Genomic DNA, 21,916 nt, shown 5'->3' with positions numbered 1-21,916 from the left:
AATGTTACGTCACGACCGTAGGCTCATAAACTCGTCGTAAATACTTGGTCAGTGGTCACTTACCTGAGAGTATCCTGAAGGGAGTTTCCGCTGGACAATGCAATTGATTTAAAGAAACCGTTTACTGCCGGCACCGCATATGTAATCACTGGATTTGCCACCTGTAATAAATAACGATCAAAAATCGGTCTATGAGACTACCTTGCCTTTTAAAGACCAGTAACGGCTTCTTAGAGAGTCTTCGAGTAATTTTATCACAAATCAAGTCAATATCCTGCAGCTAATTTTTTATTCTCGTTAATCGTAAGCTTGACCGCATGTGGATGATATGCAAGGAAAAAATTCTGACACTGTTTATCCACTTTTAGCCAGAGCTTTCCAGGACACTTAAAAGTTTGGGGAAATATCATTACATTCATGCTTTTAAACATGTATGTTCTACATAAACAGACGTAATTTTAAGTTGGACTTACAGAGGATGTCTGTACAGGAGGAGGAGTCCTACAGATGTTGCCATTATTAGCATCATCAGCCCCAGATGACTGCTGGCTTTTGTAGTACAACACTGTTTCAAAGTTCATGTAAGCCCAAGCATGCCAAGCCTTGTAACAATTCCTGTCATTGTCCGTGGCTGCAGCATAATATTGCAGAATTTGTGGTATGGACTTCTCGCTGTACCCCTGGAGAGCCGTCTGCCAATCTCCCAGCTTCAGGTAGCATCTGTTTAAGCAATATTCAACTGGTCAGCCAAGCTGTTCTACCAAAAATGCATTTTCCAGAAAACACGAACAGTTAGAAGAAAAACGCAAGACAGTCTAGTCGATGGTTATAAGGAATGTGTCATGTGCCAGTTACCTGGCAACGAGTTTAAGAAGCTCCTCCCTCTTCTGTCCATCATCTGTAGGAGAGAGTGACTGCAAAGCCTGCTGGTTTAACGTGCTTTGTACAAAGTGCTGGAGATGCTGAAAAGCTTCATCCTGAACGTAACATATTGCCACGTGATAATTAGCACCTATTGTGTGTTACATTTTGTGTACGCATATTTAAGTAGGCTAGCTCATTATGTAAATCCAGAAAGCACGCACATCCACGCGGTGTGTATGAACAAGCAGAATAAACTTCTTCGACAACACACTACACTGAAAGAAACAGTAGACAACACCTCCGTCACAATGCTGACCGCATTTTGCAGGAGGGCTCTTAAGAGCGACAAACTGATGTCAAAACACTGATGTCATCACTGACGCAACAAATTTAGGGAAACAAGTCATGGCGGTCTGGATAGCTGAACAAGAAGATTGGCCGTGAAATCACTACGAGAACGAATCAGTAGCCTTACTGCACCTTCTTATCTTCTCTCCACATATGTTTCATGTAAGCGAACGTGACTTGTGGGTAGGTAGTTGGTAAAGGTTGATCGGGCTGTTTGGATGGATCTGTTCCAAGCAGCATGACAAGAGTCTTGTGACTGAGGGCCAGTCGACCACTCTTTCTACACAGACTGGAGTACTTCAAAAAAGACTTCATGTCCTCCTGTGGGGACAGGACTAGCGAACGAACTTGAAGAATCTTTTGCCAGTCTTCTACTACACGCTGACAGCCCTATAAAGGAGACAAATCAATAAGGACAAGATCTTTTCAGAATTTTCGTTACCCAATCCTCTTGCACGATTGTAAGCACGCTCGCTTGTACACATGCACACACGTATACACACACAGCTCAAACCGTCACCCTGTAGACTGTATCCAGGGAAATATATTATTTTATTACCTAGAAACCTATTTTCATGGAAGAACTAAGATTATGTTCATCACTTACTTGAAGTCTGTTCCACCACGTTCTCTTGATCGCTTCCCTGCGCTCTGGAACAAGTTTAAACTGGATAATCTCTTCAAGTTCGGATAACATCTGCACATTAACCATTGCCTGAGAGTAAAGTGACAACAAGACTGAAGGTCAATACTGTGCAAACGATCTTAATGGAAACCATTTAATCATCACCATTAAAAGATGTGAGATAAAAAAAGAGGGTCACTGGTTACTATATTGTACTCTAATCAGTCAAAGTAAACAGCATAGGTAGAATGTTAAAAGCACGAATAATAGCGAAGTGCCATACCCCATAGGCTCTATTGTAACTCTCGCCAGCTCTGGCTGTTAACTCCGTGTCCCACACATCACGTGCTGCATCTATGCACTTAAATGAAAAGAAAACAAAAAAATAATAACAAAACATAATAACAAAAAATAATAACAAAACATGAGCAAGTAAAGAATTCAACTGTGAGAATTCCATTGGCACTGATCAGTGGAGTAAAGAGATCAACTTTTGTTAGCGACATGTATGTGCACATGTATGTCTACTACTTGAAGCGGAGGCTTGTTTATCAAGTCAATTACACTGGAGAGCTTGCTGCTTTGGGTACAAGCCAGTTTATCGCTGCCATTGAAATACAGATATTAATTAGTAGACAATTGACTCACAGCTTGTGCTTGCTGGAAATGGTTTTGATGCAAGGCCAGAGCTGCTCTATAAAATGCTCCATCCTGCGTTTCGCGAGGAATCATGCAAGTGTACTCTTCCATACTGTCCCAGTTACCTACAGGAATAACCACAATACAATCACACTCACCACTACTTCTCTTCCCTCCGTTAAATGTCTAATAAAGTCTCACCCAGTCCCCACGCAGCTACGGCGGCCATTCTAGCCATCTGTTGTCTGATGTCATCACTAACAACCGGCCACTTCTCGACAGCTACTTGGTGAAGTTCACCCCTGAAAACAACGTCATCCACTTAATCACCTACAGTACCATAAAGTAACGAAGAATAAGGCAAATTAAAATTAACCTTCCTTTCGTTTCGAAATCCAAACTTTTTGGTCATAAACAAGCACATCTACACATTGTATGCCTTAAGGTTGAATTCATGATATGAAGAAATTAGAAGGTCTGAAACGGGTCACCACCAAAACAAAACACTGAAGCTAAAATTAACTCTTTATACCGTATATCGGAAGGGAAGCTTAGAAATTTAACGAGCCATATGAAAAACACTCACGCTAAACTTAAGAGTTCTGTAGTTTAAACCCTCAATCAATTAGAAGCTAGTTACCATTCTCCTAATGCTTCAAGACATCTCATCCGCCCCAGAGCGAGGTTGATCTCGTCAGGGTTCTGGAGCAGTTTCTTGTTGTAAGCTTCCAAAGCTTGTTCCCAGTCATGAAGTTTCTCGTACCAGCGCTCCTTGATTTTCTAAACAGACAAGATCTCTTAATGTTGATACACACACGTTCATGCAGACCCTCAACGCCTTTGCAATCTGCTGTTAGTTAATATGCTTACCACATCTGCCCCGTGATTCTTCATGGCATACACCAAGACACCATGAGCTGCCTGAGGCTGCTGCAGCTTGTTGTTAATACTAAGACGCAACAAAAATATGTTAATCGAGAAATCGTCTCAAAAATATCACCTTTTCACACCTAACGCAGAGTTTTGACCAACGTTTTAACTTAAAACTTATGTTTGCCTGACTATAGTGTAGTCTAACTAAGTCACTCCCAGTGATAATAGATATAATTTTTTTTTCACCTGATGAGCGCTTCAAGAGTCTCGGTGGTTGGACCTCTGTGGAATTCCTCCTCTTTGTAATGCAGAGCCTTCGCATACGCTCGACATTTGGAGGCCTGTTCGCCTAGCAGATCATTGTTAAGAGGCAGTGCACCCTTAAATCAAATGATCACAGCAGGTGTTACATTGGATCGCATAGCAACAACTTTGTTTACCTAATAATGTCAACTGTCATCAAATTGCCAGAATTATCCCATCATCGATTATAATAAGTATCTCACCTTTTCTGTGTGTTCCATGAACTCTGCAAGATTTAGAAGAGTTTGAGTGATCTCTGGGATCTGAGATTCCAGGGCCATCTCCAAATGTTTCACCAACTCATTCTGTAATTCCTCGTGCAGTTCTGACCAACAGGATACAAATGCGACATTGAAAAGGTCCCTGAAGAGCAGAGCAGTGACGTATGGTGAGAGGTATAGCGTTAATCTACATTGTATAGTGTATGTAGGTAACGTGTGTACCTGGCAAGGGGAGGGTAAGTCTGTGCAGTGGCCCAGCATGACCGTAACGCTGGAGACGGTGACTCTTTCAGAAGTTCTACACTCAGTCTTCTCAGCCACTCCATCCAGTCATCTTTTGACACACACCTTGTCGCTCCCCAAGCCTACAAGGAAAGTAAAGTAAAGTAAAATCCTTTATTTAAAACACGATTATCGTTAAAGGCCTTCAAATCTCTTTACACTTTTATAGCCTTTGTGTGCAGATGATTCAATAGATCAAGGCACAATGCTACCAAATATAACCCGACAAATACTTGTCCTGCACTATTCTACCATAGTTTGGAGTTCATTGACCATGCATGATTGTTCCACAGCAAAACAATTTCTAGAATGAAACGCCCTTTTCCTACCTGTTATAGGTCTGTACATGTGCATGTGCTTCAGACGGCACAAATTTAAGTAAAAGATAAACAAGACAAACAAACAATTTCAAAGGCGATCATCGTGTTACCCTCTGAAGACTGTCTGCTTTGAATGTCAGCTTCTTGATGCTTGCAGCTTCAATGGCAGCATTAGTGGCTGAGTCATCTGCCAAGTTACCTCGGCCCGCCTTCTGGCGTCGCGACAGAACTTCATTCTCCCAATCCAACAGAAATGGGCTCTTAAAAAAAAAACAAAACAAAACAAAACAAACAAGCAAACAAACGTGAACCAATAATATTGTACAGTGTTGCACATGTTAATAGGAACAAATTAGACAAACCTTGACAGAAACAAATTGGACCAACCTTCACAATTTTGCAGATGAGAATGTCATATCGTTGGTGCTGAATGCGGTGTTTAACAATGACCTACAAGTGTCAGGGATAAAGATAATTTCAGCTTGTGCTAAGAAGTTTAAAACGGCCATTTTACATTCCTGAAAGACTTAGAAACCCCGTCGTTAATGCCTGTCTGGCAGTAAAATGGTACGTGATGGAGCAAGTCTACTATAAGTCAAACAATTCTGAAGTTTTTCTTTTAGGACTCTACCCAGGGCTTTCAAGGGTTTAGAGTGGAGACGTATTTTCAGTATAGGAGCTACAATGTATGAATATCTTAGTTACAGCATTGGTTAAATCATTCACAATAATTTCTTGACCTTGTGAACTGTGGGTATAAAATTAGAATACTGTTTTCCTAGCTGAAACACCAGAGAGCACAGAGTGTCCATGGCTGTGCTCCGCAGTTCAGGACATGAGTCCAGGGTTCTGATTATGGGATGAATAATCCGTGATGCAAAGTCTGTGAGATCCAGCGACTCACTAAGACGATCTAGAGTCTCCAAAGCACACCTGAAACCACAACAAGGTACAGCAATATTGACAACATATAACTAAAATCACCACAGATTGATACCGCACTGAACCAACTCGCTCAGGTTCAGACATACAACAGTTCATCATATCCGGTTACTTGTGTGATAATGTACAGTGTGTGAGAATCCATTTGCGAGTCAAAAACAGTATTTACACTTGCACTACCTCATTCAAGAATGTTATAATCAGCAATTCCCTAGGTGCAAACAGCTGGGTCTAACCTAAGTTTATTTGTTCTCTAACCCACCCAACTACAGTATTTGTTCATAAATGGCAAAATGAAGCACCTCTTGACTTACTTTCTGACGGTGAGTGGGATGTCAGAAGAGTCAAAGAGTTTCACAACAGGAGGTGCAAGAAGGTGAAGGTAATCATCCAGGCTCGAACCAAACATTTGAAGAGCATTTAACAGCTGTGGAAAAAAACAAACAAACAAACAAAAACAAAAAACAAAAAACAAAAACAAAAACAATCATGGAGATTTACTACGCATGTTTGCCATAGCCACCAGTTTTCAGAATTCCTTAACGTTTCCCAAAACTTTCTTTAATACAAATAACATTTCCCTGAACAACTAAATACAAAATGCCAGATATAATAGCAACTTGTGCCCCATTAGAGCTGTCCTTTCCACCCATTTCTTCAAGACCAATACATTTCAAAGAAGTTCGCTTTCTTCTTTGAGAAAAACATGATTGAGATCATATTAATCTGACATGTTTCTCCCAGCCTTCACTGGTATTAAATCAGTGGTCTAACAGTTTCAGTTTTTTTCCGAATTTTCTTCAAAACATCAATTTTTCTGTGACTGAAACTGAAGACTATTTTTTTTCATGACCTTTTTTTTTGACCTGTGGCAACCCTGGTATGATAACACACATTGCATAGATACTGTTGTGGTAAACCTCTGACAAACATCCCACAAGTCATTATAACAACTCTATCACTTCAAGCAGACTTCTGCCAAACTTGTCTCTTATGGAAAGTAACAGACAAAAAATTCTCGGAAAAGTCTCCGTCCCATTGTTAGAATATTACATGTGAAATGTGAACTATGGTCAGTTTTGCGTACCAGTAGAACTGTACATTTATGTTATTTATAAGATGCATTACATGTACATACACTGTACATGTAGGGCTGACGTACCTTTGTCGTTACACTCCTTTGTGGACTGTTGTCGTGCATGAACACTTTGAGTATCTGAGGGATGATCTGAGGCAGGTAGATCTACAGAAAGTACACAATTCAACAGCTGATATTTAGTAATAAACCCTGTGATTCTCAGGAATGAATCAACTCTACTACTGTTGTTAGAGTGATCTGTGTTACTATTAAGGTGCTCAGTAGAATCATGAAGAATTATATTACCTTGAATTCTCCTCCTAAAGCAGTAACTATCTGCTCCACCAAAAGAATAATAGTTGTCTGCATTGGACTGTTAAGAATCCAGTATTGCTGAGAACATTAAGAGTGTGAAGTTAAATTACAATTTAAAACCGTACATGAAGTCCTTGAAAAGGAATTCTTGTTACTAGTTTGTATCCTTTGTTTTATGCAACTGAATTTAAGTGATCTTTTACAAGCATTATCAAACTTGAGTGTTTCATTTGATGATTCGGGGCCCTATGAGGGGACCAAAAACAAGGTTTATGTAATTCCCTTGACAAGATTTTTACATGTATAAAGTGAAGCTTACAACTTTAAAAGCTGTTAATTACAGTGATTTGAGGGATGAAATTCTAAGCTTTATAGTACTTTATTTATTTAGTTATTTCAACACAGTAAAATCTTCAGTGAATCATTACAATAGAATAATAAAAAAGGTCAATTACAAATACACTGTTTTACAAGATTGCGGTGTGGGAGCCTGACTAATTGCACTGTTGCATACTTTGTTAGTTGATTTAAGTAACTGACAGTACTTCATAATTTTAACTCTAAACTGAAAGTTGAACTTAAGAACTGTTTAAAGCATTTTGAATCTGTAATGTATTTTTATATGTATGTCAAATTTTTATGTTCTGCTTTTATCCTGTTTTAGCTATCTTACAACATACTGTTCTCTATCTATTCTCTCTAGAAAGAAAACAATACACTTACAAATAACAGAAAAAAAGAACTGTCTAGTAAATAATCAAACCTTAATCAAGCCAAAAATTTCATCCAAGTAATTCCTGATGTGTTGCTTGACAATTGATATCAGTACACCAAGTTGTTGAAGTACAAACTTAATGCAAGAAAAACAATGTAAGACAAGATAAGATCTGTCAGTCTGTTACTTGTTTATGTGTTCATAAGGAACCTTCATTGAAATACACTGACAATGTACATGTTGGTCATTAACAGAAAATGATAGCAATGATTTTATTAATTTCATTAAAAAAATAACCTTTAACGTTTGTAAATACAGGTAAATTAAGGATAGTACCTCTCTGAATGAGGAATCACAGGTTCTAATTACATTCAGGAATGAAGGCATGATCTGAAAGAAAAATGCAAGCTCAATCAAATAATGTGATAAAAGTGAAAACCTTGATTGTTTTGTATATCTACAATTACAACTTATCTAAAGAGGTTAACCTGTCCTGCAGCTTTCTGGACTAAGGTATCAGAAAGAGACTATGGAATATCTCTACTGCATTGTGCATGTTACTCCAATGCATATAAAGTATATGCCATATTAGCATTTTTCTGTTTAAAAAAAAATACCTGAGATAGGTATGTCACACATTTCATTCCTAAACTCTTGAAAATGAATGTAACAGCCTGATGAAAGGAAAGCAAAAGGCAAAAATATTAGTATGACATTAACAATAATTGTTATAATCTATTGAATAATCCTCATCACCACAACAACCACAAAACAATTTACATTACTCTAATTTTAGAACAATATATTTCAAACAACTGTACAGTGAAATGATATATCAGTCATTTAAGATCAAAGCCTCTCTCTGAAAACATGTCATACATGTATACCCAATCCTTTTGGAAGTGCTTGAATCCTCGTTCAAGCCCATCTTCGACAGAGATCTTCATATTTTCTCTTAACCTCTGAGCAGACTCTTTTAATATATGTTTGTCCATCCACTTAACAGGAGTGCAGTTAATAGAAGATTGCAGCCTTACCACTAAGCATCATACATAGTAATAAACAGACCTGGATGACCATAGTGTGATGACTGGAGAGTGATGAGTCTCTAACTATCCTCATCAGTGCTGATACAGCAACAGCAGGGTAGAACTCTTCCAATTGAATACTTCCCATTGTCACTAACATTTCACTTGTATTGGTGTCAGCTGTAAATATCAATGGAAAAAGGATTAGAAAAAACATGAAGCAAGCAAACAAGATTTCAGGGAGACCCTAATTGAACATTTGGTTGCCATAACTTTGTCAGGACTGGAAAAAGCTTTCTTGAGACAATATCTGTGTTACCTGCTTCACTGTCAGTCATGTCCTTACTGATGGCAGCAGAGTCACCATCCACTAGCACCCCTCCTGTCTGGTTGAGTTTGTGTTTATAAGGATCAAGTGCTCCAAGGAGTCCTAGCACTCTAATGGCCTACATGTACAAACAAAAAACACTTAGTCACATAAATTCAATAGCAGATGCATGGAGAAGGGATGCAAATTGATGCATGTGTGCAGGAGGTCTATTGGATGTGATCATGTTGGTGGGGTTATGTGGAGGAGTATACCAAGTATTTTAACATCAGATATACATGTAGTGCTACCTCTCGTCTTATCCCAGGTGCCTGTTCTGTCTTGAGGAAATTCAACAACACTTCCAAAAGGTTTGGGTATTTTCTGTATGGTTCTACCACATATCTAATGAGTAAAGAAAAACAGGCTTGTGCATTATTTGTAACTTATTATTCGTAAACATTTGAAAGTTTACATGTAGCATCAGGCATGCTTATCAATCTTATCAATCCTCAATTCTATGACAGAATCTCGTGTATGTAAAACCAACAGGAATTTCAACTTGCCATGTCAGGTTAAACACTTTCAGTCTGGACATCAAATTCAACAGTTGAATAATTGGCTACATGTAAGTAAATGACCAAGCAGCCACTACTTGTGGCTGGGATATGTGTTAATAATATGTTAAGATCAAACTACACCGTTAATCTTACCCTGTGCTCTCAACAAGCTGGCCAAGAGTCCACAAAGCAATCTGTCGGTAAAAACACATTGATACTGATGGCAATGTAGAATATGCATACTGTTCCCACGTCATATCATCAGAGGTGTGCACATACAGGTATTTTAGATACATTTAATAATTACAATACAGTTTCGTACAAGGTATTCGTATAATTATACGTGTATGTCCATGTTAATTATAAGCAAACAGTACAATTCAGTCTAACATAATAATGACACTTAAAAAAGCAATCATACGGTTTTAACTGAATCTTGAATTTCATTCAGTTCCTTTACCTAATGATATATTTTTTTTGTGACGTTGACATGTACAATGTTAGTTACCTCTCTCTTTGCAATAAGTGATGCATCCTGCAACATATCCAGTATTATGGGACAAAGCTCATTCAGCCATTTGCTCATCTCTGTACCACTAACCTGATTAGCACAAAAATATACACCATCCTAAGACACATTTCTGCAATTTATGATGTACTTCACATGTACATGATTGTATTCATCCATGAGGTGAACTGGGAATAATGAAATGCCAGATGTATACATGTACAGTATGTATGTTTGTATGACTAGTTGCAAATGTAAAAAGGATTTCCCTAATTTATAGGCTGTAATATAATATTTATTAAACAAACGCAACTTACCTGAGCGTGTTCTCCAATTGCAGCCAACACACTGATAACTACATTGGGATCTTGGTCTCTTAATTTTGGAATCAGTGCCTATTGAGAGGTCTAAATCATTACAAACTTCTGCCACATTACAGTTTGTTATACATGTTTAAATGTACTGTATATTTGACAATGTATTAAAAGTACACAGCAGGTGCTTAGAATAGGGAATGTGAAGATGAAACATTTTGGTTAATGTTAAAGACACACAGACACACAGAACATCCAAATATTTATTGAGCAAGGATTGGCCAGCTGAAATCTCCTGCCAAGCCTCAGTAAAATCTGCTGACCCCATAATCCACCAGAGAGAGGGCCTCAAACACAAATACTGGTTTGTAGTACTTACAAGTACATGACTGCACAGTGCATGTAAACACAGCTGTCCAGAGTGGATAAAAAAACTTGTTTCTAATGATAACTGAAAACATGATCTGCATCACAAGAACTGTTTGACATGCTATACATGTAAGTACTGAAAATGGTTGACAACAACAAAGTCACCAAACATTTTTACAGAATGGCATGCTTTTTAACTTTAGCTGTCGGTAACTTGTATATGGTCCCACAGACCTTGAGGATTGGCTCCATATAGGGCCTAATCAGCCTTGGTGCATTGGACACCAAATGACCCAGCATGCGAGCACTCTGCTCCTTGTTACGACCCACTCCACTGTATTCCAGCTCAGTCAGTATCTTAAGAAAATAAATAAAAATAATGAATTCCAATTAAAAGATGCAAACATACAACATGTAAACAATCACTGCAATATAACGGTACTGTTTTGAACATATTACAGTATGTACTGGAAAAAAACATTGAATTTTCATGAAATTTTAAAGCTTTTAAACATCACAGAAGACAGTACACTGTCTTTGAAAAGTTCAAACAGATTAAGCCCCCATAAAGTGTATGCAGTTGAACCCTGCTATTTCGAACTCCCAGCAAGGGAAGTCATTTTGAGTTTGAAATAATGGGGAATCCAAAATAACTGAGCTCGAATTAGTGGGGTACACTGAAGCTATCATATTGCTTAAAAATCAATGTGCAAATCAATACAACATGACTTGTACATTGTACATGTATGAAACTAGGAAACTAACTTACGCCATTACAAAGAATATTTTACATCAACAGTGTGAAGAAGTGTGGATAACTGTTGTGTTCTCTTTACCTGAATAAGAGTTTTTCTTAATGATGGCATGATGTAAGCAGGATTTAGGCTACTTAGCCTGCCAATTGTACAAATAGCAAGTTCCCGAATCTCAAACTCCTGAAAAAAATAAAGTCATATGCTGGTGTTACAAAACATAATGCCCAGATAGAATAGATATTTTCAGCTGACAAAACTGAAACTCTAGATATGATCAAAATGTGTCACAGAATTACCACTGTTTTAGTTTAATTTTCTCAACCAGTTGAGGGCACTTTTTTCACTACTAAGTTTTCTTATAAATAAATTTTAATTAACTAATCATAACAATTAATTTTTACCTCATCATTAAGGGCCACAAACAGGGCTGATAAGTTCTCTGCTTGGGCCAAGTGGGCGTCAAATCTCTCATCCAGTGATGACAACACACAAAATCGGATATCTGAGTCTGCAGTCAGAGAATTAGAAATGAGAACTCTGTATATTAAGGTTGAAATGAGTTAAAATCAAAATTGACTTGCAATGTTCACACTGCAGCAAGCACATGTCTCCATTGAACCATATATCTATGGTACACCCACTGCTCAGTATTCCAGAGTGCCCACAGAAACACCCTACATTGTCAACAGGTTTGTTTGTTCTGTTTTGTTTTGTTTTGTGTTGATTTGCTTTGTTTTTTTCACAAGAGCATCTTTTTAATGGGATGTTTCTGCCATTTTCAAACTATTCTTACTAATAACTACATGCACATCAAGTACAAAGCAGAGTATCATATTGTCTACGTAATTTATAGTTATCTTGGCTAACAGCAAGCAAATTTATGTACCTGGATCAGTAATTCCAACCATCAACATCTTAGACAACACTTCTGATACAACCTGTGTTGAACTGGCGCTGATTGACACATGATGAATTGCAGCATTGGGAACTACCATGGGCTGCAAAGAATGACATTGGATTTCACTACTTTTGAACCATTGCTGGCTGTACACATGTACAGTGTATATGTCACAGTGTATTTCATCTATCTCGATGTACATTCATCCATATTTTTGTCTGTCCGTTTCCAGGTCTATCTACAGTACATGTTTATATTTTCCACTTACATGAAGAGATGGTGACAGAAGTCTAGAGCAGGTTCTAACAGCTTCCATGCGGATATCCTTGTGTTCACTTGCTAGAAAAGTATCAGCACAATGACGAACCAGATTCCCATGTGCCAACAGATGTCCTGCATGGATAACGATAAAATGAATTCTGATAACTCACCCATACATGTATGAACATTCATTTTTCATTACGATTGTTTAATTATGGAATGAATGAACAAGAGATGTAGTGGAAGCTGATAAACATTGTACCTTCAGCATTTTAAATCTAAACTCAAATTGTGCTTACATGTAAATATTTAATATTTAATTATAATCAAGGATTTTTAGGGGAGTTTTAGACTACGAGTAGTCCCTCTTTTGCTTTGTCTGTCGTGCACGTACGACGGACAAAGCGAAAGAGGGATTACTCGTAGTCTAAGGGAGTTTTCATATAGGGATAACCTCTTAACTTCCTTTTCTATAGGCATCTTTCTTTTTAGCCATATTTTTAGGTTTTAATTGTACATATAGTTTGCTTCTGGAATAAATAAAGTATACATGTACATATACATGTATGCTACAGTGAGTGATTATAGAACATGTACATGTACATTGTTTACTATGATGAGTTACAGAAAAGACTGACAGACAGACACAGACAGACAAGCAATTTATTCAACATCTGGCCTAAAATAGAAAACTTCAGCCTCAAACAACAGCTCTGATATACATGTACAAAAGGTTTACACTGTATGTTTCTAAACTTCAAAGTGATGTAATAAATTTGTATGAGAGGGCAATCTGGCTAGATCACAGTAACAGTCTTCTCACCGACAGAAAGTAAAGCTAACAGTTTGTGTGTACAGTCGTGTGTTAATTACCTTCAAAATCAAATGTACCCAGCGTCCTCAGAGCTAACACAGTGCTCGTCACATCCAGTGACTCAAACAGTGAGTGAGAAGAAGCTGCAATAAGTTGAAAATAAAACTACAGTCATTACAAATGTAGTTACATATAAATGTTCACTTGATGAACCTCAAATTCTCCAAACTAACAAGTGTTAAATTACCACAACGTACTGCAAAATAATATAATTATATGGGAATTGTACAGTATTTATCGTCGGAACAGTAATGGAAACCACCTGATGGAGTGAGGGTGGGCGTGGTACTTCTTGGTGCTCCAGGATGACGAGATGGCTTGTTCATCAAGATCATGGACAACATTCTCAAGAGGCCATCTGTAAATTAGACCAAGAAAGTCTGTGTCTGAATCACTGTCCACATTTGCTGGGCATGTCCACTTGCACAATTGTAGACAGAACTATTTAATTGAAGCAGACTAATGTCTAGATATGCTGCACTGAGAAATAACAAAATAATAAGTTAATTAAGCTTGCTATAAAGTGCAATCAAAAGCAGTAATAATCTACATGTACAGATGTAGTGTCATACCTTGAATACTCTTTTTAAGTTGAGGTACTTGGTGTGCTAAATCATGTAGACATGCTGTAAGAGCTGGACTAAAACACAAAATATATATTCTGACTCATGATGTGTTACATTTACCCCACAAATACATGTAGATAAAACCAGATGTTGTTAAATAAATGTAGATCCAGGCTTCAGATAGTACTTCTCGCTTTATTGCTGCAGCTCTCTTTCATGTGGCCAAAAAATGACCGCACTCATTAGGCAACATAAGAATCTACGAATTTTTATGTGCATGTTATAAATAATTCTTAATCTTTTCTTGTGTATAAACTGGTTTGCATATTACAATTTGCCACTTGTTCAGTTGGTGATATACATGTAATCTAACTTGTAGAAGAAAGAACCGTGAAGGTGCAGCACCAAACCTAGATCCATCTTTCATCTGCAACCGCTACAACAGGGCCTGCCAGTCACACATTGGCCTCACCAGCCATGAGAGTGTAGTGGATTTGGATCACCCCCCTTCTGGATCTTTGCTAGTGAAGCCAAGCCATGACGAACTAACATTTGTTCAAGATTGCTTTTCTATTGTAGACAGATCTACACCATGTACCTTTGCCGAACTTGGACAACAACATATCCAGTTGAGTCACATTCTTCAGCAGATAAATTAAATGAGACCACAAGGGTTCTTTAATCTTAGATCTCAACAGACAATATGAATAATTTGTATATTGTGTAGAATCACCAACTGTTGTTCACAGAAACAAACAGAATGGATATATTACCTCAAACCGACTGACAGCATTGGCTCCAACAAGTCTTTTACTTCTTTTGAGATTTTTGGCCCAATGGCTTGGGACATCATGGCAACACATGCAAATACCATGGGATCAACTGTAACTGCTTTTTGACGCCTGCAAAAAGATAGCATGAGTTGAGGTGAGTTGTGGTGAACAATTCTTATAAGTACAGTACGTATAAAATAGTTAATGGTTTCAGAAAATGTACAAGTTAATGACAAAATTGTTCCTAATCCAAGTGCTGTGGATCTAAGGGCATTACAGGACATAGAAAATAATGTTCTACACACAAAACTTACATATTTACACACATGTGCTTTTAAAAATATACATATTTATCCAAAAAATCACTTACTTGTGTCCAAGATCCTTCATGGGAAAAAGAACTTTCACTTGTTCAAAAACAGGCCCCCTGTGCTTTTCAATATCTTGTCGTACAGCGATGGCAATCAACCCAATGGCTTTGAAGGCAGAAGATCGTTCTTTTTCCTGAAAATGGCATTAACTTTTTGTTTTAACGCATTAAGTAATTATCACCAAATGTGCTGTACATGTAAAGCACGTTACATTTTACATAAACATGTTCACTAAGTGTGTTTTACATGTACATTCAACAAAAACTACTTACCCTTTTGAGTGCAAAACAAAGATAGTCCATGGTTTCCTTTAAATATCTAATCAAATTGAAAGGTTTAAAAACAACACAAATTAGAATCTATTTTTGTATAGTCATACAAGTATATTATGTGAGAACATGTTCAAGTACCCATGGAGTCTTATTTTTAAACACTTTATTTTTGTTGCCTCTATAGTGGTCCTTCTTTTTCTCTCAACTACATGTAACAGTGCATTGCATCTTCTAGGGAGAGGTGATTTTTGTGCTTGACTTGCATGCTCATCCACTAGACTAACACTGAGAAAAATAAGGGATTGCTTGGAGGTCTATGTGTAGATGTACATGTAACATCACAGTTTAATAACTTACATAATAGAATGATGATATAATTATATAACAGACACACTGCTTGCCAACATCCAATGTAATTTAAACTTTTGTGTAATATTTTTACTTACTTTTTAACAAATCTCTTAGGTTGAAATGCAGCAAGTCTGGGAAGAATGGTCAATAACATCTGCTGGATTGAACTATTGCGCGTTGCCTTGTATCGCAAAACCAACTTGCACACCTAAATATATGAATTCAGGAAAATTAACTGTGAAAGACAAAATATATATATATATATATATATACATGTACATTGGATTCAAGTCCTCTACGTTGGCTCCCTCAGACGTCAATCGCCATATATAGGTTTTACATACATGTAATGATAAGTGCATAAAGAAAACTGTCTTTGGGTTCCAAGCTCCAAAGTTTACATGTATTATTCTCCTGTAATAAAGTACAGTTGTAACTAAGCTGATTGTATTTCTTTTGATATAAGTTTTGGGTATTTCCTTGAATGTAATAAATAAACAAAACAATACTGAACTGATAATGATTATGACCATGTTTACCATGGTAAATGTTTACTTAACTTATTTCTCATAAAATGATGAATATCTTGCAGTGTTATAACAGAATAATAATGGAGTTCAAGACAAAACATTCTCACCTCTTCAAAGTGGTCATCCATAAATTCTTTGCACACCTTACTGTGGCACATGGTTTCTGCCATACCTCCCCCACCAAGTAAAGCCAGTGATCTCTGATGCTGGTAGCCTGTTTGTAGAGCAAACTTACTCTTGGGAGAAGTTATGCCCAGGTCATCTAAGCTGACTTGACTCTGTGTTTGGTCACAGTAGATTTCCTCTAGTTCCTGTTTGGCCCGCTATAGTACAAAATAACTAAGGGTATACATAAACAGCTCTGGCCTCTTAAAACTGAGCCATCCAATATTTCATTAATTATTTTATATAAAGCTTTATGCATTATGTACTTTATACTTTCAGGATCAAAAACCTAATTAACTCTGACCTACATACATGTACACTCTGACTGAGCTACAAAGTCATAAGACAGTGCAGAATGGAAACAACAAGCAAGAAGACACAGACTTCACTTAAAATGGAAGAAATCAAATGAGAACTTCCAGATACACTATATAGCTTTGGTATCTAGCTTTGGCTACTTGGTGATACATGTACATATTTATATCACTTCATTATATATTAATTGTATGATTACTAAGCACCTTTACTGTAATTGCTGTATAATCATGACACAAGTCTAACACAATACTGCACAGCATACATGTATATACAAATTGTACTTAGCATAGCAGTATTTTGCATTTTAATAGGTCTACTGACCTCTCCTTCGATGCTTGCACTTCTTATCAGCTCATTCATAATAAGCAGAGATCCATGAGCTTTGTCATCTTTTGTAAGAACAACTCCTTTTTCCTTAGTGTTAAGATTGTCCTCAAACCCTTTTTTTGCCTCAATGTAAATTTGCTACAAACAACAAAGATTGAACATTAGTAAAATTTTATCCAAGAATGAATGACACTACATACATGACCAGCAAAAAAAAGGAAATCATTAGAACTGCTATGTAATGAGGAAGAAGAATGGGATCATGTGTACTTAAGGCATCTGTCAGCCGAGTATCGGTCGACACTATCGGTCGATATGTCGACCGACAACTTGGCCAACATATCGACCGATACCCGGTCGATATGTCAACTGACACTCGGCTGACATATCGACAGACATTGACGACCGGATCAGTTTTTGTTTCTGTGCAACCGACCTCGGTCTGAAAAACTGACCTCAGAAAAAAATCAGTTTTCGGGTAGATCACGTGCGGTCAGTAAACTGGCATCAGTTATATCGGCCGCGTATTGGCCGATATGTCGACCGATTGTCGGTGTCGACCGACAGATGCCTTAAGTAAACATGATCCGAAGAATGCATGCATACAGATATCCGATTCCGATTGCATTGAGACCTCTCAGACCACTGATGACAGGTAATCATGTGATGACTTTAATGATGTGCTTACAAGTTACACTGTACAATGCACAATAAGTTTTACAAACTTACATTATACCAAATTGGACGTTTCTGCATTTCCTTTGTTTCTCTCTGGGCCAAAATAACAAGGCATGCCCGTAATGCTTCTACTGCACCCTCACGAATAGCTTGCTGTGGACATGGAAGGTTAAAGCATGAAGATGTAACATTAAACACTCATATGTAGGCATGCTTACACTATACATGTACAGTAGTTCAAATTTATGGGTAAACATAAACAGCTGTACAAGACTGTGGTCCTTAATAACAGTCTTTTTCATCAGTCACTGCATTTCAATTTACTGGAATAGCAAGGCAATTCATGCAGCAGACAGGCTCGAATCACAATGTGTTTACAACACAAGTGACAAGCGTCACAGGTGTTAAGTTTAACAGAGAAGAAGGAATTACATTTTCATGGCACATTCATAATTTATACAATGTATCTTTATTCAAGGTATCTGTTTTCTTATTATGCAATGTGGTATATTATTATCTACAACAAAATATAACTATAAACCAAAATTTCCTTTGAGCAGAAAATTATCAAGGCCAATCTACATGACTTACAAAAATAATATTGTCATCTATTACTCTTTTCAAACATTTTATTCAAATGTAATATATAATGTGTAGTTCCAGAAAATATCCATACTCTCCCTCCTCTCCCCCACAGGAGGGATTGGATTTCCCTCAGGGATAGGGGGTTTTCTAAGACCAAAACATTTATAGAAACGCATGAGGCTTAATTGGAATTTCCAGAGGGGTGGGGCAGGTGCCAGTAAAAAATCTCTTTTGTGGGCAGGAGAGGTGTGGATATTTTCTGGAAAGTACACAATAGTACATGATGTCCCAGTTGGCACTGTCACTAACCTTTGGATCCCGTACAGTGTTAGAAATGTTCTCAAAGAAAGGTTGAACTTGTTGGAAGAAGAAAGTTGGAGCATTTAGGGCCAGCTCTTTCAGTACCAAGACCTGTTATTAAAAGAACAATCTTATTAATATCCTCTCAACAAAGAGTTTCCCTAAGGCTCTCTTTGTGACCCAGGATTCATTTCTGAAGTTAGTTGCACAATGTACTTTAGAGAATACACACTGTAGTGACCACATGCATGGTACGTACATCGACATAGAAATCACCTTTTACTACATGCATGTTAGTTACACGCACATGTTAACTGTACATGTATGAATGCACTACATTGTAGAGACAAACAGAAACAGAAGGGTCAGTCCCTGGCAAGCTACAAGTACACGTACATATTACTAAGATTATTGACCAGTTACTTTACTGTTGTTCTGTGTCCAGGTATCCTTGTCTGTTCAGTTTGTATTTAATAATTACAGTGCAGAACCAAAATATGAGTAAGTAGTGTAGTTGCTTTATGTTTACCACTTAACTGTATCCAGATGTGTACTTACAGCAGCATGCCGTCGACCCTCATTTCGATCACCTCCCAGCCACTCCAAAGCTCTCTTAACCTCAAACTCCACGTAGTCAGCAGTGAATGTGCCTCCTGTCAAAGCCAATCTACCCATTGCTTTAGATGCCATCTGCATCACAACTTGATCATTGGATGGTAACAGATTTCTCAAGTAATTGGCAAATCTGCTCATTTTTGTGGTGTTCCCACCATCAATGCCAATAAGAGCAACTGCAAAACAAAGAAAGAAAAGCATGCAGTATTAACAGCCACCTCTCTACAACAGGCACTTTTTTGTCCCGGCTGACAGTCCATACATTCACTCTTATTTTAACCTCTCCACAACAGCAATGGTCACTAAAGCATGTCCCAACTATCAACATAACCTCTCAACAACAACAAGTTAATCAACAACTGATGAATGGTGCAAATGAAACCTCATGTTTCATTGTAATAGGACACATACTACGTTGTTGGTCCCCGTTTCTGTTTGGTTTCAGTTTTCTAGAAATATTTTGATTCTGTTACCTATTTCTACATGCTACAATCAGCATGTTTTGAAAATAAAAATGTTGCATCCCCCCAAACAAATCAGGTTTCATCCATGTATTACACCCCTTCCTCGCCATAAGGGCCACCTCTCTAAAATTGCCACTCTCCTCTGCTGGGGCAGATCTAGAGGGGTTCGGGACATTACAACATGCTGTCTTGGCCTCAGAATGCCGCAAATCCCATTTCCAAGGACCTCAATTTTAAAAATGTTCCGGGGGGGGGGGGAGGATACTCCTGAACCAACCTACAAGAGGACTGCCCTTGGTGGCCTGTACAGCTGTATTTCAAACCCTCTTCTCTAAAATTCTATATGGGCCCCAGCTCTGTACTGCATGCAAAGTTAATCATCCGATGCATGTACCTTAAGGTGCCATAACCAACAATTATATAATTTTTCGAAGAATGTAAATAATCGGTGATCAGACGTGTGCTCCGGGACGTGGATTATGAAGGTGAATTAATGAACGAGAGGATTTGAACGTCTATTAAATATAGTGCTCTTATACTAGTGCACATGAAATTGGAAAGTAAGCTTTTTTGTTCACCTTAAAAGAAGCAACAAAAGGCAAGAAAATGTCAGAGATTACATGTGTATTGATTAATTAATTAGCTTCTTTTCACGGGTCAACGTTTCTTAAGTAATTGGTTAGATAAATTATAGTACTCACCAATCGCCATAATTCCTCCTTTCTTTTCATTTGCATCAGAACTGGAAACCATTTCGAATATATGGTGGTTTAGTTCGTCCATGAAACTCGTGTATTGTTCGGCAGAAGCTTCGCGAAGCTCAGTCGACACATAATGTTGAAGATCTTTCGCAGCTTGCAGTCTTGACTCATCGCTGCGACTTTTCAAGCCGTTTAAACGTTGTTGCATCATTTTGGATAGATTATGGAGCAGCAGGCCGGTTCATGTGCATGTAGACACTTGCTGTTGTTTCCTTTAAGTGTCCGCCATGATGGATCAGTGTCCAGTCTGTTCTCTTTTCAACATCGTACGTCACTGATCACATGACACATTTTATTTATTTTCTCGATTTTGATAAGTCGCAAAACTTAATTGTCAATACAGCTGTAAGTGCCATTCAAGCGCTGCCCGATCGAATTGTATTCGTAAAATTACCGGGAGTGAAAATGTACTGACCCTGTTTACTTTATCTAGCGTAAGCTATCGTTACGCTTGCATTACACTTGTTTATTTCGCACTCTGATATGCGACACGAGGTAGCCCAAGGCAAAGGAATTGATTATTCTGTTTTCTTGTGTAACCATGGAAACAACAAGTGTTTTAATTATTATTATTATTTTTTCCTTCTTTTTTTTAATGAGGGGGAAATGAAATACTGCTAAACACCTAGGAAGAGCATTTAACCACGGTCATATATTTTTTTTTCTTTTTTTTTTTTTCTGGCTACCGCCCTACGAGAGGTAACTACAGGTAGCACAGCCTTTGGAGTAACCAACGTTAAGAGATATATATATTATTTTTCGAAAATGCCTCGTTGTCAAAGGTTCATTATAATAAAAATTTCAATACAATTTTCTCTGTACACGTTTGACATATCACAAATTTAAAGACAATTACTCTCTTGTGAGTAGTTTGGCATTTTATATTCCTTTGGTTCAAAACACTGATTGAGCTGATTGAGGGAAATGACAAAATAGGATTGGATTAGGAAGGAACAAAAGTTTGGAACTTTCAGTGAATGTAATAAACAATCTATTTTTATCGCATACAAGCCTTTAAATGGATCCAAGTATCGTAAAGTTCGTGAAAAAGTAAAAGTTAGTGTTCTATAATGTTGTTGTCAGAGGCTTTTTTTATTGGAGTTTTACTTTTTTAGCTTTTATCAGTTTTACTTGTAATAAAGCTGTACTTAGTACGTGATGATAACTGAATTTCCATGCATGTAAATTGCCCTTTCTTTTTCGAAGTGTCAGTTTCTCGGGGTCAAATGTTAAACCGCAGCATTCTCTTTACTAAAACTAAAGTTCCGCCATGTTTTATCGCCTCTGTAAACACAAAACCGCCGGAAATACAATAATAGTTTTGAAGAATGGAGCGTAATCTATTTTGTAGTTGCATTTAAAGTGTTTTTCCCCAGTCCGAATATACTGGTCTCTAGCTTGTAAAAATAACTCTGTGACAATGTTCTCCTCATTAAGGAAG

The 21,916-nt window shown here is 37.5% G+C and overlaps 1 protein-coding gene across 1 annotated transcript in view; it reads right to left on the bottom strand.

Moving 5' to 3' along the window:
- Window positions 1-20,759, bottom strand: part of LOC110040158 (serine/threonine-protein kinase mTOR-like) — a 28,237-nt gene extending 7,478 nt beyond the window's left edge. The window contains exons 1-46 of the mRNA XM_089281753.1: window positions 20,416-20,759; window positions 19,194-19,426; window positions 18,645-18,746; window positions 17,802-17,903; window positions 17,067-17,210; window positions 16,370-16,585; window positions 15,828-15,940; window positions 15,382-15,427; window positions 15,109-15,242; window positions 14,739-14,867; window positions 13,972-14,039; window positions 13,662-13,757; window positions 13,399-13,482; window positions 12,533-12,657; window positions 12,253-12,364; window positions 11,768-11,874; window positions 11,448-11,546; window positions 10,846-10,968; window positions 10,246-10,323; window positions 9,929-10,021; window positions 9,574-9,614; window positions 9,172-9,265; window positions 8,873-8,999; window positions 8,594-8,733; window positions 8,143-8,199; window positions 7,862-7,915; window positions 7,574-7,660; window positions 6,802-6,888; window positions 6,580-6,660; window positions 5,732-5,844; window positions 5,216-5,408; window positions 4,863-4,925; window positions 4,586-4,735; window positions 4,096-4,238; window positions 3,856-4,015; window positions 3,596-3,729; window positions 3,347-3,425; window positions 3,117-3,256; window positions 2,678-2,778; window positions 2,486-2,601; window positions 2,121-2,198; window positions 1,820-1,927; window positions 1,345-1,602; window positions 856-977; window positions 474-720; window positions 64-161 (exon numbers count right to left, since the gene is read on the bottom strand). Coding sequence (XP_089137879.1) covers window positions 64-161; window positions 474-720; window positions 856-977; window positions 1,345-1,602; window positions 1,820-1,927; window positions 2,121-2,198; window positions 2,486-2,601; window positions 2,678-2,778; window positions 3,117-3,256; window positions 3,347-3,425; window positions 3,596-3,729; window positions 3,856-4,015; window positions 4,096-4,238; window positions 4,586-4,735; window positions 4,863-4,925; window positions 5,216-5,408; window positions 5,732-5,844; window positions 6,580-6,660; window positions 6,802-6,888; window positions 7,574-7,660; window positions 7,862-7,915; window positions 8,143-8,199; window positions 8,594-8,733; window positions 8,873-8,999; window positions 9,172-9,265; window positions 9,574-9,614; window positions 9,929-10,021; window positions 10,246-10,323; window positions 10,846-10,968; window positions 11,448-11,546; window positions 11,768-11,874; window positions 12,253-12,364; window positions 12,533-12,657; window positions 13,399-13,482; window positions 13,662-13,757; window positions 13,972-14,039; window positions 14,739-14,867; window positions 15,109-15,242; window positions 15,382-15,427; window positions 15,828-15,940; window positions 16,370-16,585; window positions 17,067-17,210; window positions 17,802-17,903; window positions 18,645-18,746; window positions 19,194-19,426; window positions 20,416-20,626 — 5,486 coding nt within the window. The 5' untranslated portion in view covers window positions 20,627-20,759. The remainder of the gene's footprint in view (window positions 1-63; window positions 162-473; window positions 721-855; window positions 978-1,344; window positions 1,603-1,819; window positions 1,928-2,120; window positions 2,199-2,485; window positions 2,602-2,677; window positions 2,779-3,116; window positions 3,257-3,346; window positions 3,426-3,595; window positions 3,730-3,855; window positions 4,016-4,095; window positions 4,239-4,585; window positions 4,736-4,862; window positions 4,926-5,215; window positions 5,409-5,731; window positions 5,845-6,579; window positions 6,661-6,801; window positions 6,889-7,573; window positions 7,661-7,861; window positions 7,916-8,142; window positions 8,200-8,593; window positions 8,734-8,872; window positions 9,000-9,171; window positions 9,266-9,573; window positions 9,615-9,928; window positions 10,022-10,245; window positions 10,324-10,845; window positions 10,969-11,447; window positions 11,547-11,767; window positions 11,875-12,252; window positions 12,365-12,532; window positions 12,658-13,398; window positions 13,483-13,661; window positions 13,758-13,971; window positions 14,040-14,738; window positions 14,868-15,108; window positions 15,243-15,381; window positions 15,428-15,827; window positions 15,941-16,369; window positions 16,586-17,066; window positions 17,211-17,801; window positions 17,904-18,644; window positions 18,747-19,193; window positions 19,427-20,415) is intronic.
- Between the last annotated feature and the right edge of the window lie 1,157 nt (window positions 20,760-21,916).

This window comes from Orbicella faveolata, unplaced genomic scaffold (assembly GCF_042242905.1).
Source record: "Orbicella faveolata isolate gen_17 unplaced genomic scaffold, um_ofav_v1 contig_12, whole genome shotgun sequence".
In the NCBI taxonomy this organism is placed as follows: domain Eukaryota; kingdom Metazoa; phylum Cnidaria; class Anthozoa; order Scleractinia; family Merulinidae; genus Orbicella; species Orbicella faveolata.
The sequence above is the reverse complement of the archived record's forward strand: the minus strand, read 5'-3'. Positions and strand labels throughout refer to the sequence as shown.